The 15,341-nt window shown below is 39.1% G+C and overlaps 1 protein-coding gene across 6 annotated transcripts in view; it reads left to right on the top strand.

The window, feature by feature from the left end:
* cenpe (centromere protein E) overlaps positions 1-15,341 on the top strand; it is a 169,106-nt gene that overhangs the window by 92,779 nt on the left and 60,986 nt on the right. For 4 of the 6 annotated variants that reach the window (XM_073024413.1, XM_073024430.1, XM_073024439.1 and 1 more), the window contains exons 32-36: positions 1,525-1,785; positions 3,369-3,629; positions 4,353-4,613; positions 13,001-13,261; positions 13,976-14,236. In XM_073024413.1, coding sequence (XP_072880514.1) covers positions 1,525-1,785; positions 3,369-3,629; positions 4,353-4,613; positions 13,001-13,261; positions 13,976-14,236 — 1,305 coding nt within the window. The remainder of the gene's footprint in view (positions 1-1,524; positions 1,786-3,368; positions 3,630-4,352; positions 4,614-13,000; positions 13,262-13,975; positions 14,237-15,341) is intronic. The other 2 variants (XM_073024450.1, XM_073024458.1) reach the window with 1 other exon arrangement.

Here is a 15,341-nt window from a genome sequence, read left to right as displayed (position 1 = left end):
TGGTGAGACCGCACCTAGAATATTGTGTGCGGTTTTGGTCCCCTAATCTGAGGAAAGACATTCTTGCCATAGAGGGAGTACTGAGAAGGTTCACCAGATTGATTCCTGGGATGGCAGGACTTTCATATGAAGAAAGACTGGATCGACTAGGCTTATACTCACTGGAATTTAGAAGACTGAGGGGGGATCTTATTGAAACGTATAAAATTCTAAAGGGATTGTACAGGCTAGATGCAGGAAGATTGTTTCCGATGTTGGGGAAGTCCAGAACGAGGGGTCACAGTTTAAGGATAAAGGGGAAGCCTTTTAGCACCGAGATGAGGAAAAACTTCTTCACACAGAGAGTGGTGAATCTGTGGAATTCTCTGCCACAGGAAACAGTTGAGGCTGGTTCATTGGCTATATTTAAGAGGAAGTTAGATATTACCCTTGTGGCTAATGGGATCGGGGTTATGGAGAGAAAGCAGGTACAGGGTTCTGAGTTGGATGATCAGCCATGATCATACTGAATGGCGGTGCAGGCTCAAAGGGCCAAATGGCCTACTCCTGCACCTATTTTCTATGTTTCTATATTATGATCACTGCCTCCTAAAGGCTCCTTTACCTTAAGCTCCCTAATAAGATCTGGGTTATTAGAAAACACCCAATCTAAGATAGCTTTCCCCTCGAGCTGGCTTGCACTTGAGCTGCTCTAAAAAGCCATCTTGTTGGCATTCAACAAATTTCCTCTCTTGTGATCCGACACCAACCTGATTTTCCCAATCCCCTTGCGTATTGAAGTTCCCCATTATAATTGTGTTAATACCCTTATTATATGCCTTTTCTAGCTCCCTTTGCAATCTCAACCCCTGGTCTTGGCTACTGTTTGGAGGCCTATATATGATTTCCATAATGATTTTTTATTACCTCTGCGGTTTGTTAACTCCACCCTCAAAGATTTAATGTTCTCTGACCCTATGTCACCTCTTTGTAAAGATGTAATTCCATCACTTGCCAACAGAACCACATCACCACCTATGCCTTTCTACCTGAACGTCAAAATAGATCCTTTGATGTTGTGCTCCCAACCATGTCCTCCTCCCAGCCATGACTCAGTGATGCCCACAACATCATACTGACCAATCTCTAATTGTGATACGAGTTTGCCCACCTCATTCTGAATGCTACACACATTTAGATATAGAACCTTCAGTCCTGCATTCTTCGCCCTTTTGAGTTTTGTTGCTGTGGTGCAATTTAACTTTTTGCTCTGTCTCCGTTTGTACACAATTATTGGCTTATTCTTCATACATGCATGTTACATCCATCATCTACTTGTAAACCTGCTGGTTCATCCTCAGCTCTATCATCCTGGTTCCCATCCCCTGCTTGGAGTAAAGAGTCTTTGTGTCTCTAATCAGGTTTACAATCACTGATGTATGCCATTAAATTTGGCCTCTGGCCTCACATCTATTGGACCAACTTATGAACATGAGAAAAATCTTCATTTACGTTTTGTCTAATCGAGAAATATTTTCAAATTAGGCACAAAAGCAAGAGGAGGAGCTTCACCATACAGTCTCTCAATGTGACATGTTGCTTGCTGAGATCAAAATGCTGAGAGCTTGCGTTGCAAATGAGGAGCAGGTAGAAATTCGGGAAAAAGAATTCAACCAGCAAATCCAGCAGCTGAAGGATGAAAAATCCTGTTTGCTGAAGGAAAGGGATGAACTTCAGGAAATGCTGAATGTTGTCAAAGCAAATCAAGCTGAGATGAAAAAAGTCCTGCACGAAAACTCTGTGGTGGTGAGTCATATTTAACAAGAGACCATAAGACATAGGAGCAGAATTAGACCATTTGGCCCATTGAGTCTGCTGTACCATTCCATCGTGGCTGATCTCGGATCCCACTCAACCCCATTCTTGCCATATCCTTTGATGCTTTGACCGATCAGGAAACTGTCAACTTCATCTTTAAATAACCCATGGCCTTCGCCTCCACCGTATTCTTTTGCAGAACATTCCACAGGTTCACTACTTTCTGGCAAAAAAAAATTCTTCCTTTTCTTTGTTCTGAAAGGTCACCCCTCTATTTTGAGGCTGTGCCCTCTAATTCAGGATGCCCCCACCATGGGAAACATCCTCTCCACATCGACCCTTATCTCCCTAACCAGTCCTTTCAACATTCAGTAGGTTTCAATGAGAATCCCCCCCCCCCCCCACCCATTCCAGTGAGTGCAAGCTCAATGCTGCCCAATTATGTTAACCCCTTCATTACTGGAATCATCGTCATAAAACCCCTCTCTAATGACAATACACCTTTTCTGACATATGGTGCCCAAAACTGTTGGCAATGCTCCAAGTGCAGCTTGACAAGCTTGTGTTGCGAGTTTGCCCATCTAATTCTGAATGCTACACGCATTTAAATACAGAACCTTCAGTCCTGCATTATTCGCCCTTTTGAATTTTGCTGCTGTGGTACAATTTAACTTTTTGCTCTGTCTCCGTTTGTACCCAATTATTGGCTTATTATTCTTTTTTTTCCAATCTTTTTATTAGTATTAATAATATTATGAACAAAATACAATTGATATATTAATAAAGGGATTACAAACATACAAATTCCCATTACACATGAAAGAATACATAAGCAATGAATACAGTATAAATAAGTTTTCCCGAAACATGAACCATATAGTATATATATATGAACAAGGTAAATCTAGATATTTCATAATATATAATATAAAAAAGAAAAAAATATATATATGCAAAATTGACTAACCTACTAATCTAATATCTAAGGAAAAAAAAGGAAGCAAAAAAAGAAAAAAAAAAGAAAAACTAAAAAAGAGAGAAAAAAAAGGGCTGTTTATAATATCTCACAAGAATACATAAACATCAATGTCGTCAACTCCGATCCTCTCAACATAAATACGATTAAAGCTGAAAAAACCAATAAGCTTGGAACAGGGTCGTATTACATCATATGGAAATATTGAATAAATGGTCTCCATATCTTTTCAAATTTAAGTATCGAATACACCACTTCTAATTTTTTCTAAATTTAAACATAACATAGTTTGAGAAGGCCAATGAAATACAGTGGGAGGATTAATTTCCTGGCTTATTATTCTTACATGCATGTTACATCCATCATCTACTTGTAAACCTGCTGGTTCATCCTCAGCTCTATCATCCTGGTTCCCATCCCCTGCTTGGAGTAAAGAGTCTTTGTGTCTAATCAGGTTTACAATCACTGATGTATGCCATTAAATTTGAATTTATCAGCCTATTTCACTCTAGTCTCGCACCTATTGGACCAACTTATGAACATGAGAAAAATCTTCATTTACGTTTTGTCTAATCGAGAAATATTTTCAAATTAGGCACAAAAGCAAGAGGAGGAGCTTCACCATACAGTCTCTCAACGTGACATGTTGCTTGCTGAGATCAAAACGCTGAGAGCTTGCGTTGCAAATGAGGAGCAGGTAGAAATTCGGGAAAAAGAATTCAACCAGCAAATCCAGCAGCTGAAGGATGAAAAATCCTGTTTGCTGAAGGAAAGGGATGAACTTCAGGAGATGCTGAATGTTGTCAAAGCAAATCAAGCTGAGATGAAAAAAGTCCTGCACGAAAACTCTGTGGTGGTGAGTCATATTTAACAAGTTACCCAAAGTAAAGCGTCTTTCAGTCTTTAATAAATTTCTGAATTGGAATCGGGTTCCTAATCCTTGACTTGTGTCATGAAATTTGAATTTATTAGCCTATTACTTACCCAGTTTAGCCTGGCACCTCTCGGATCGACTAAGGAGCATGGTGTTGGTTCTCTGTTATTTTTCCGACCCTTGTGGTTCTTCTGAGGATCAAGAATGGCAGGCAGTCTTAATTCTTAATGATACTTTATTTTAAAGTTGAAATATACAAATACTAAGCAATCAGAGTAAGGAGCTGAAAAACAAATCAAAGAAATCAAATTTCAGAAAGATGAAATCTCGAAAATCCATCACCTTTATAATTGAGATAAGAGAGAATTCCTTAGATAATTACAATCTAATCAAATGATTGCCCAGTTACATCAGGTGGGTAATATGCTAACACTTAGCCAATGAAAAATGAGAATGTTTATAACCATTAATTTAACTGCTATGTCACTTTCTGCCATTAATTGGGGACGAACCACCACATATTGTGAAATGTACATGAGTTTTTTTATATATAAAAAAAAGATTAAATGGCAACTTGTGTCTTGCATTGATTAATCTAATATCTTATAAAAAATAACAAAAATAAAGTGGTTTCCTCTACTTGGGGAAAAAACTCTTCATTTACATTTTGTGTAATCCAGCAAAGTTGATCAATTTTCAAATTAGGTACTAAAACAAGAGGAGGAACTTCACCACACAGTGTCTCAGCGTGACCTGTTGCTTGCTGAGATCGAAACGCTGAGAGCTCGTGTTTCCAAAGAGGAGGAGCAAGAACTTCAGGAAAAAGAAGTCAGTCAGCGGTTCCAGCAGCTGGAGGATGAAAAATCCTGTTTGCTAAAAGAAAGGGATGAACTTCAGGAGATGTTGAAATGTATCAAAGCAGAACAAGGTGAAATGAAAAAAGTCCTGCAAGAAAATTCTGAGATGGTGAGTAATATTTCATAAGTTACCTGGAGTCTGTGTATCTTTTGATGATTTTCAGAATTGGAATCAGGTTTCTAATCACTGACATACATTGTGAATTTAGAATTTATCAGTCTGTTTTACTTTAGTTTAGGGTGGCATCTATAAGGCCAACTAATGAGCATGGTGTCAGATCTGTTAGGCCTTTTCAGGGAATCAAGAATGGTGAACAGTCTTAATTCTTAGTAATAATTTATTTTAAAGCTTAAAAATACAAATAATAAGAAAGATAAGCAAATTGCTGAGAAACAAAGCAGAAACAAATGTAAGGCAAAAAAGGCAATGACAAAGAGAAAAAGATAGTGTTTCTGAAAAATTAATCACCTTTATAATTGAGATGAGACAAAATTCTTTTGATAATTATAAACCAATCAGTGGTTGTATGATTTCATCACGTGGGTAATCTGCTAATAATTAGCCAGTGAAAATTGAGAAAGGTGATAAACCGTTTGTTTAACTGCTATACTGCTTTCTACTAACAGTTCGCCCTTTGATTCTATAAGGGACCTGGCAGAATCACATCTGAAAATTGAGTGGCTCAAAACTTAAAAGTATTTGCATCACAGTTATCAAAAACTACTACTTAAAAGCATTGTGAGCCATTTTAACTGGCACATATGAATAAAGGAAATAGGCAAAAATATAATAACAAGCGTCAAAAGGAAGTCTGTAATGTCAAATAATTATATTTGTGCTTGAAGTCTTCCCAAAGTATGTCTTAGTCTGGAGTCACTTTAACTCATTTTCAGTGGCTGGGATGTATTCACTTTTACCTTTTACCTTAACTGCTGAATTGGTAATCAACAGTACTTTGTAAGGATCCCCCAAGCTCCCAGGAGTACCTTATGTGGTTTCTTGGCCAGGGATCAATGTGTGGGGTCCTCCTTCCAATGGACAACTCCATTCAGCAGAAACCTGTTGAGAAGGCGACTGACCAGCTTCGTTTAGTTTTACACAATTATCAGCTAAACTAACATGTATATCAAGACTTTCTGAGCCGAGAGCTGCCGGTAGTAACAGATTGTTCCACTTCAGCAAGACTCAATTTTGTTTTCTTGTTTGGGATTGACTTGATGCTGTATAAAACCAAAGGAAGAGTTGTAGGCCATGGTACTCCCTCCTCATGACACTTACTCAGCAGATGTTTGATGATGCCATTCATTCTTTCAACTTTCCTGATAACTCCAGATGATGTGGGCAATGAAAATGTTCATCAGCCAACATAATTCTTGACAAACAGTTCCTTAGTCAGGGTCAATGTGGCATGGCAACCTCCATCTGGGAATACAATCCTTAATGAAAGTTTTGGCAGTGTGTTTGGCAGCAGCTTTTCTTTCTGAGATGGCTTCCTCCCATCTTGAAATTTTGTCCACTATTAGTAAGACATCTGAATAGCCTTAGCATTTCGACAAGGTAATGTAGTCCGCTCAGGTGGGGCAGGAGTACTTAGTTGAGATAGCTTCTCTGTTGATTTGGTGTTTGTTTTCAGGCATGTCATAATCTCTCCACTGTTTGTTGAACTTGCATCCTGAACTTTTTTATTCTATCACTACTGGGAGAATCTGCCAACCATCTTTTGCACTCCAGTGTGTCCTAAGAAGTTTATCTGCTGTGCCAGATTCAAGATTCAGAAACTTTATTGTCATTCTAACCGTACATCAGCTCTGCAGGGTAGAATGAGACCGCGTTTCCCAGGGACAAGTGCAATCATAACATAACAAACGCAACACTAAATAATACACAACAATAAATAGTAAAACACGACAGCCACATGTCGGTTAAAATCAAGTTATAAGTGTCCAGTGCAAGTTAAAAGTGTCCAAAGCAGAGTCAGGTAGAGCAGCTATTTAGCAGTCTGACTGCCTGTGGGAGAAAGCTGTTTAGTAGCCTTGTGGTTTTGTTTTGATGCTCCTGTAACGTTTACCTGATGGCAGAAGAACAAACAGTTCATGGAGAGGGTGTGAGGGGTCTTTAATGATGTACCGTGTCTTCTGGAGGCATCGACTCTGAAAGAGGTCTTGGACAGAAGGTAGGGAGACCCCAATAACCTTCTCTGCTCCCCTAACCACCCTCCGCAAGGCTCTTTTGTCGGCAGCACTGCAGCTGGAGTACCAGGTTGTGATGCAAAAGGTCAGCACAATCTCAACCACTCCTCTGTAGAATGTAGTTAAGATGTTAGTGGGGAGTGATGCTTGTTTAAGCTTCCTCAGAAAGTGCAATATCTGCTGGGCTCGTTTCACAATCCCAGTGGTGTTCCTGGACCAGGTGAGATTGTCCGAGATCTGCACCCCAAGGAACTTGATGTTTTCCACTCTCTCCGCTGTGGAGCTGCTGATGCTGAGGGGTGTGTGTTCAGGCTGAGACCGTCTGAAATCGACGATCATCTCCTTGGTTTTGGTGACATTAAGCATCAAGTTGTTGTCACTGCACCATCTCTCTAGGTGTTTGACCTCCTCCCTGTACATTGTTTCATCATTTTTGCTGATGAGCCCCACCACTGTGGTATCATCAGCAAATTTAATGATCAGGTTCCCCTTGAATCTGGCTGCACAGTCATGTGTTAGCAGTGTAAACAGCAGTGGGCTGAGCACACAGCCTTGTGGGAATCCAGTGCTCAGTGTGGTGGAGTCAGAGATGTTCCTACCAACACGGACTGACTGTGGTGTCTCTGTCAAGAAATCCAGAATCCAGCGACACATGGCGGTGTTAAGGCCAAGCAGCGACAGTTTCTCCACTAGTCTCTGCAGGATGATGGTATTGAACGCTGAACTGAAATAAATGTACAGGATTCTGGCATAAGTGTCTTTATTTTCCAAGTGAGAGAGAACTGTGTGCAGTGTGGTGGATATTGCGTCCTCCGTAGAGCGATCTGGACAATAAGCAAACTGTAGAGGATCCAGCGATGAGGGGAAGCTGGCTGTAATATGAGGCTTGACAAGCCGTTCAAAATATTTCATCACAATGGGGGTCAGAGCGACAGGACGGTAATCATTCAGACAGGCTACAACAGATTTCTTTGCTACAGGGATGATTGTGGAGGTTTTGAAGCATCTGGGGACAATGGCTTGAGCACACGTCCAGGGATGTTGTCGGGACCTCCCGCTTTTCGTGGGTTGACCCTGGCAAGGGTCCTTGCCAGATATGGAAGCGGTTCAGCTGGAGCTACCAGTCTATGGCTAGTGTTGTATTTCCCTACTCCATCGTTTAATAACCCCCCATTCTTCATCCAATACCACTTTACTGCACTTGAGCACTGATTTTGCACTTGAATATCTTCCATGTTTGTAACAGTGTTTAACTTGGTTTCAGTTATCGGGTTTTCTTCCATTTCTTGTTTTTATTTATTCCTTCTTTCGCTGCCCTTTTGCTGTTTGATGTGCAAATGCATTTCCACTGCTTTCCAATGTGGTCATTTTGGAGTGACCTTAAATGTTTTGAAATTGCAGCTTCTGATGGCAGTTGAATGACCTCCTTAATTTCTTATAGCAATTCGCATTAGGGTTCGCATTCGCATTCCTAATTGGAGTTCTCACAGCTGGAAGGAATCCTCTTTATTTCCATAAATCTCCAAAGTCATGAACTAAATAATCCGTGCAGGTATTTGCTGATCTTTCTGCTAGCTTACAGGCTTCAGTCAAAGCTTTCAGTTCTGCCTGTTATGTAGAGGTACCAGGAGCCATGCTTCCTGAGGCCATCACTTCATTTTCTGTGACAACAGCCCAGGCAGCCATTCAAATTTCTCACTCAATGGTTGAGGAGCCATCAGTGTACCGAATCTGATTCGGGTTCAATAAAGGCACTTCTTTATGGCAATTTGTATCTTCTTGGCATGTTATTGTTCTTGCAGTCATGATAATCATAATCTTCTGTGTTCACTGACACCAGTGTAGCTGTATTTGTTGGACTTGTTGAATGATGATATTAGGTGCTTCAAGAACAGTGGACTACTTGGAACACCAAGCAGTTGTCACTTGAGAGGCCCTGTTCATAGTCAGAGTATGCACTGATATTGACATTGAACATTTAAAGTCTGATCCAGCACGATGTTTGAAACGGTCATGACTGCCAGGTAAGTTTGCACTGCTCGTAGACATGAACCCCATCCTAAGGTTACATTGTCTAATTTGGCAGAGTAATAACCAATAGGTTGCTGTTTGTCTCCATGAGTAAAAACTGCCGTCATATAATCATGCTTCTCGTTGACATATGGATAAGTGGTCTTCCCGTACCAGGATTCCCAATGCAAGTGCAGTACTTAATATTGTCTTTGAAGTTTGAAAAGCTTCTATGTGATCTTCATCAAGAGTCACAGGGTCATCAGAGTGCTCGCTGCTTTTCAGTAGACTAGTGAGGGGTTGAGCAACTGCAGCATATGAATCGACCCATGTTCTGTTGTAGTTGCACAAACCAGGAATGATTGAATGACTGTTGTAGGTGATTTTACTGATTTAACAGCTTTGCAAGATCTTCAATGATTTCTCATTTGCCTTGGGAGAATTTCTGTCCCAAGTATATCATTTCCTCTTGTTGCAATTGTGCCTCGTCCAAATTTGTTTTGAGTCCCGTGAAGGCTAGATAATCGAGCAAGTACAAAGTACATCATGTTCATTCCTAACTAATAAATTAGCATATTGCTCTGAATTCCAGTTCTACTTTTTAGTTGATTAGCAGGTGTAGACAGTTGGTATCCTGACTTTGATACCTTGCTCCACTTGTTTGACGATTAACACCAGATCACGGTAGGGAACTGCAATTTCATTCGAATTTGCTCTTGTCAGTTTCACCATTTTGGCAACAGCTAATTTCGAGACATTGACGAAAGTTGACCTGGGAGAGCAATATCTGGATTCTCCCATATAATCTTCATTATTGCTGATTCAAACTGTCCGATAGCTGTCTTCATATTCAGAAGCATCATCTGAAGCCTTTTGTTTACAATCAATCTGTGTTGGGTGTTGTTGTTCTAATCACTTCTTAATTATATCCCAATCATCTGGTAAATTCTGTTTATCCTTTACCCTCCTTAACTTTTGATTTATCTGCTGAGTTGTTGGCATGGTAGCTAAAATTTGAATGCCATCCTATGGATCCAATTTTTTTATATATATAATTAAATAAAATCATCATTCTTCCAGGTTCCTCCCTTAGGTTTTACTGGGCCAGGTCTTGCTATTGCTGCCAGAGCAATGACCTCATTACTGTCATCATCACCTAAGCCTCTAGAAGTCTCTGAGTCAGTATCCCTTTGCAATTTTTTGGTGTTCTGGAGGTCAATTTTGGTTGCATTCTAACATAAGTAAAATCACTGTTAACACCGTGCTGTTCCTTGGAGTTGCCAAGGTGTCGCCGTTTCTGGGTACACGTCAGTGTTGGCTGCTTTTCAGTGTGATTGACATCACTGCTGACACTGCCCACTGGGTTGACTGCACTGCCCACTGACAGTCTTTCCTGCACAATAGTGAGATGCCTGGTTTCACTTTGCAATTCAGATTAGAGCTTCAGGCTATGGACGTATTTGCATGTTCTTTCACCTGCTCTGTTAACGCATAGATCTGCATTTTTTTGCTGATGTATTATCATTTTCATAGTGCTCTTTCAGCATGCTAGGGTTTTTCCCTTTCTCCTTATTGGTTAGTTAAATCATTCACTTGCTGACACAGTCCACAGATTTGATCCTCTAAATCAATGTGTTTGCCACTTAAAGCATCTATCTGTTCTACGCTTGTGATTGTTAAGGTCGCTAGCTTCCAAGCTGTCTACTTAGTTCCCCACCACAGGTTTCTGATCACATTATATATCATTTCAACATCGCTTGTAAGCCAATTCTCACTAGACGTAGTACTGATAGCACATTTCTTCCGTACTACTTTACCAATTGACGCTTTAGGATTTCAGTTAACTGTAACCTCTAAACTGGGAATTCAAGGGATTCACTGGTCTGTTTCAAAACTTTGGCCATTGTATTAAATTTGATCTTAAGGAGTTCTCTTCACTTTTATAACCATATAACAATCACAGCACGGAAACAGGCCATTCAGGCCCTCCTAGTCCGTGCCGAACTCTTAATCTCACCTAGTCCCACCTACCCGCACTCAGCCCATAACCCTCCACTCCTTTCCTGTCCATATACCTATCCAATTTTACCTTAAATGACACAACTGAACTGGCCTCTACTACTTCTACAGGAAGCTCATTCCACACAGCTATCACTCTCTGAGTAAAGAAATACCCCCTCGTGTTTCCCTTAAACTTTTGCCCCCTAACTCTCAAATCATGTCCTCTCGTTTGAATCTCCCCTCCTCTCAATGGAAACAGCCTATTCACGTCAACTCTATCTATCCCTCTCAAAATTTTAAATACCTCGATCAAATCCCCCCCTCAACCTTCTACGCTCCAATGAATAGAGACCTAACTTGTTCAACCTTTCTCTGTAACTTAAGTGCTGAAACCCAGGTAACATCCTAGTAAATCATCTCTGCACTCTCTCTAATTTATTGATATCTTTCCTATAATTCGGTGACCAGAACAGTACACAATATTCCAAATTTGGCCTTACCAATGCCTTGTACAATTTTAACATTACATCCCAACTTCTGTACTCAATGCTCTGATTTATAAAGGCCAGCGTTCCAAAAGCCTTCTTCACCACCCTATCTACATGAGACTCCACCTTCAGGGAACTATGCACTGTTATTCCTAGATCTCTCTGTTCCACTGCATTCCTCAATGCCCTACCATTTACCCTGTATGTTCTATTTGGATTATTCCTGCCAAAATGTAGAACCTCACACTTCTCAGCATTAAACTCCATCTGCCAACGTTCAGCCCATTCTTCTAACCGGCATAATTCTCCCTGCAAGCTTTGAAAACCCACCTTATTATCCACAACACATCGGCATACTTACTAATCCAATTTACCACCCCATCATCCAGATCATTTATGTATATTACAAACAACATTGGGCCCAAAACAGATCCCTGAGGCACCCCGCTAGTCACCGGCCTCCATCCCGATAAACAATTATCCACCACTACTCTCTGGCATCTCCCATCTAGCCACTGTTGAATCCATTTTATTACTCCAGCATTAATACCTAACGACTGAACCTTCTTAACTAACCTTCCATGTGGAACTTTGTCAAAGGCCTTGCTGAAGTCCATATAGATTACATCCAATGCCTTACCCTCGTCAACATTCCTCGTAACTACTTCAAAAAATTCAATAAGGTTTGTCAAACATGACCTTCCACGCACAAATCCATGCTGGCTACTCCTAATCAGATCCTGTCTATCCAGATAATTATAAATACTATCTCTAAGAATACTTTCCATTAATTTACCCACCACTGATGTCAAACTGACAGGTCTATAATTGCCAGGCTTACTTCTAGAACCCTTTTTAAACAATGGAACCACATGAGCAATACGCCAATCCTCCGGCACAATCCCCGTTTCTAATTTTAGACATTTTAGACATCAAAAATCTATAATATCAGGATAAAACCACAAAGTAAATTTATTCATCCAATATTTTAGAACTTTTATTGGGCTGTTGTCTGACAATATATATTAGCCTTTGGGTTTCTCTGATAGTTTATACTGGCCTCCCAATCATGAAAATTTTAATTGTATCTGTCACAGGTAAAGTAAAATGCCACCTCTGCTCACTCTTAAATTCCCTTTAACTGATGTACTGAAGGTATTTATTCTTGGACAAATAAGGAACGGAGGAAGCTGGCTTACCTCCCAGATGCATGCTTAAAACTTCCTTCCTTTGTCCAGTTTTCTTCAAGTAATCACCCCATGTTCGAGCACCAAATTAATTTTTTATTTGTTATGTTTCTGATCCTCTGGAATCTGGGAGTCAAGAATAGCAATCAGTCTTAATTCTTAACAATCATTTATTTTTAAGTTTTAACAAATGTACAAATACCAAGCAAACTAAGCAAAGAACTGAGGTGAATGAAAAGTAAAGAAGGCAAAGATCAAAAGAAGAAAAATGGTGCTTTGAAAAATCCGTCACTTTTATAATCAAGATATGAGAAAAGTCTTTAGGTGCTTATAAAATAATCAATGGTTGCACAATTACTTAGCTAATGAAAAATGAGAAAGATGATAAACCATTAATTTAACTGTTAGACCTCGTTTTGCCAGGAATTGAGGATGAACCACCACATACTGTGAAAAATACATGAGTTTATTAAAAGACATAAATGAATAAATGACAATTTGAGTCTTGTATTAATTCATCTAATATCTTATAAAAAGTAATTAAACAAGTGGTTTCCTCCAATGGGACAACTCATTTACATTTTTTGTAATCTAGCAATGTTGATCAATTTTTAAATTAGACACAAAAACAAGAGGAGGAGCTTCACCGCACAGTCTCTCAGCGTGACATGTTGCTTGCTGAGATTGAAAGGCTGAGATCCCGTGTTTCCAAAGAGGAGGAGGTAGAAATTCGGGAAAGAGAATTCTATCAGCAGTTCCAGCAGCTGGAGGGTGAAAAATCACATTTGATAAAGGAAAGGGATGAACTCCAGAAGATGCTGAAAGTAATCAAAGCAGAACAAGATGAAATGAAAAAAGTCCTGCAAGAAAATTCTGAGGTGGTGAGTTATTTTTAACAAATTACCTGTAGTCCTTGTGTCTTTAATGAACTTCAGAATTGGAAACAAGGATCTAATCACTGTTGTACATCATGAAATTTGATGATGTGCTAGTTAGCCTGACATTTATAGATTCAACTAATGAACATAGTGTCAGTTTACTGTTAGTTTCTGATCCTTTGGACTCTTCTGGGTGGCAAGAATGGCGAGCAGTCTTAATGCTTAACACCATTAATTTTAAAGTTTAAAGAAACATACAAATAGTAAGCAAACGAAGTAAATTGCTGAGAAACATAGCCAAAATTAATGTAAAGCAAAGAAGATGATAAAACGTGAAAAAGATGGTGCCTTTGATAACTCTATCACCTTTGTAATTGAGATGAGAGAAAATTCCTTACATAATTATTAACCCACCAATACTTGCACAAATACATCACATGGGTAATGTGCTAATATAACCAATGAGAATGATGATAAACCATTAGTCTAACTGCTATACCTCTTTATGCCAGTAAGTGGGGACTAACCACCAGACACTATGGAAAAATACAAGCATTTGTTTAAAAAATATATATAAATGATAAAACTACAACTTCAGCCTTGCATTACTTCATCTAATATCTTATAAAAAATTATAAAAAAGTGGTTTCCTCCAATGGGAAAAATCTTCATTTACATTTAGTGTACTCTAGCAATATTAATCAATTTTCAAATTAGACACAAAAACAAGAGGAGGAACTTCACCACACAGTATCTCAGCGTGACATGTTGCTTGCTGAGATTGAAAGGCTGAGATCCCGTGTTTCCAAAGAAGAGGAGGTAGAAATTCGGGAAAAAGAATTCAATCAACGGATCCAGCAGCTGGAGGATGAAAAATCCTGCTTGCTAAAGGAAAGGGATGAACTTCAGGAGAAGCTGAAATGTATCAAAGTCGAACAAGAAGAAATGAAAAAAGCCCTGCCAGAAAGCTCTGAGGTGGTGAGTCATACTTAACAAGTTCCTTGGAATGAAGAGTCTTCATGTCTTTAATGTATTTTAGAATTCGGCTGCGTGGGATGTTCATGTATTCTGATGCTGTGTGCTCTAGACCTAGATTCGCCCATTATAGTAAACGTTGTTTCCATGTCTATTCTGTCTCACCCTATCAAAGGTTCTTGTGACTACAGTGGAATCCTCCTGTAATGATTGATATGCTCTTGGGGGTGTTCCTGCTTTATTGTTTTGAAATGTTTATCGGGTTCTAGTTTATTCCCTGCACTGGGTACAGCCTTTTTCAATTTTGGAGCACTCTATAACCATTAAATTAATTTGGTAACCTACTTTATCTTCTTCAAGCATCTTTGGCAGGCACAGTTGTCTAAACTAGTAGGAGTGTATGGCTCTTGTAAAAGCTAATTGTAATCAGAATGTATAATCTGCTTCTGTGTAGCATTGCATTATCTTATGCTTTCTGCCAAAATAAAAGGTAATTTTCAGCAAATATTTTAGCAGAAAATTCTTTGTGCACTGATGTTTGCCACATAGATTTCTTGAGACAGCAATCTTCCTCCATTTTACTTCTTTTCCCCATGGTTGTGCATATTAATTTCTCTCAAGTGCCAATATCATTCCCTTTTTGAGACTACTGATTGACTAAAATCATTCAAGTTATTTGTAATAAATTAGTCAAGAAATGTATCGACTTTAGTCATGGTGGGTAATACAAGCTCACGGAAATCATGAATAACTCATCAAAATCACATGAACTTAGCAATTTCTTTTGTCTTCAGCATCTTGCAGAAAATCACACCTGCTGAAATAATGCTCAAAGTGAATATTTTCATTTTAAGTCTCATTTTTTTTAAAAGGTTGGCCACTATGTATGAAATGCATCTGTATATCTTTTTCAAAACTTTCCATGGAAGTTACTGTAACCTTGATTTGAAAACTATCCAAATTAATTTGTTTGAATTTGGCCACAAGCTTCTATGATACTGAAATATCCAATAAGTGCAAAATCATTTCACATTCCTTTTTTCACCTCCAGTCATGAGATGGTGGCCCATGTATTAAGTTCTGATTTTTTAACTTGGTGTAGAAATAT

This window comes from Hemitrygon akajei, chromosome 2, assembly GCF_048418815.1.
Source record: "Hemitrygon akajei chromosome 2, sHemAka1.3, whole genome shotgun sequence".
Classification (NCBI taxonomy): domain Eukaryota; kingdom Metazoa; phylum Chordata; class Chondrichthyes; order Myliobatiformes; family Dasyatidae; genus Hemitrygon; species Hemitrygon akajei.
The sequence above is the reverse complement of the archived record's forward strand: the minus strand, read 5'-3'. Positions and strand labels throughout refer to the sequence as shown.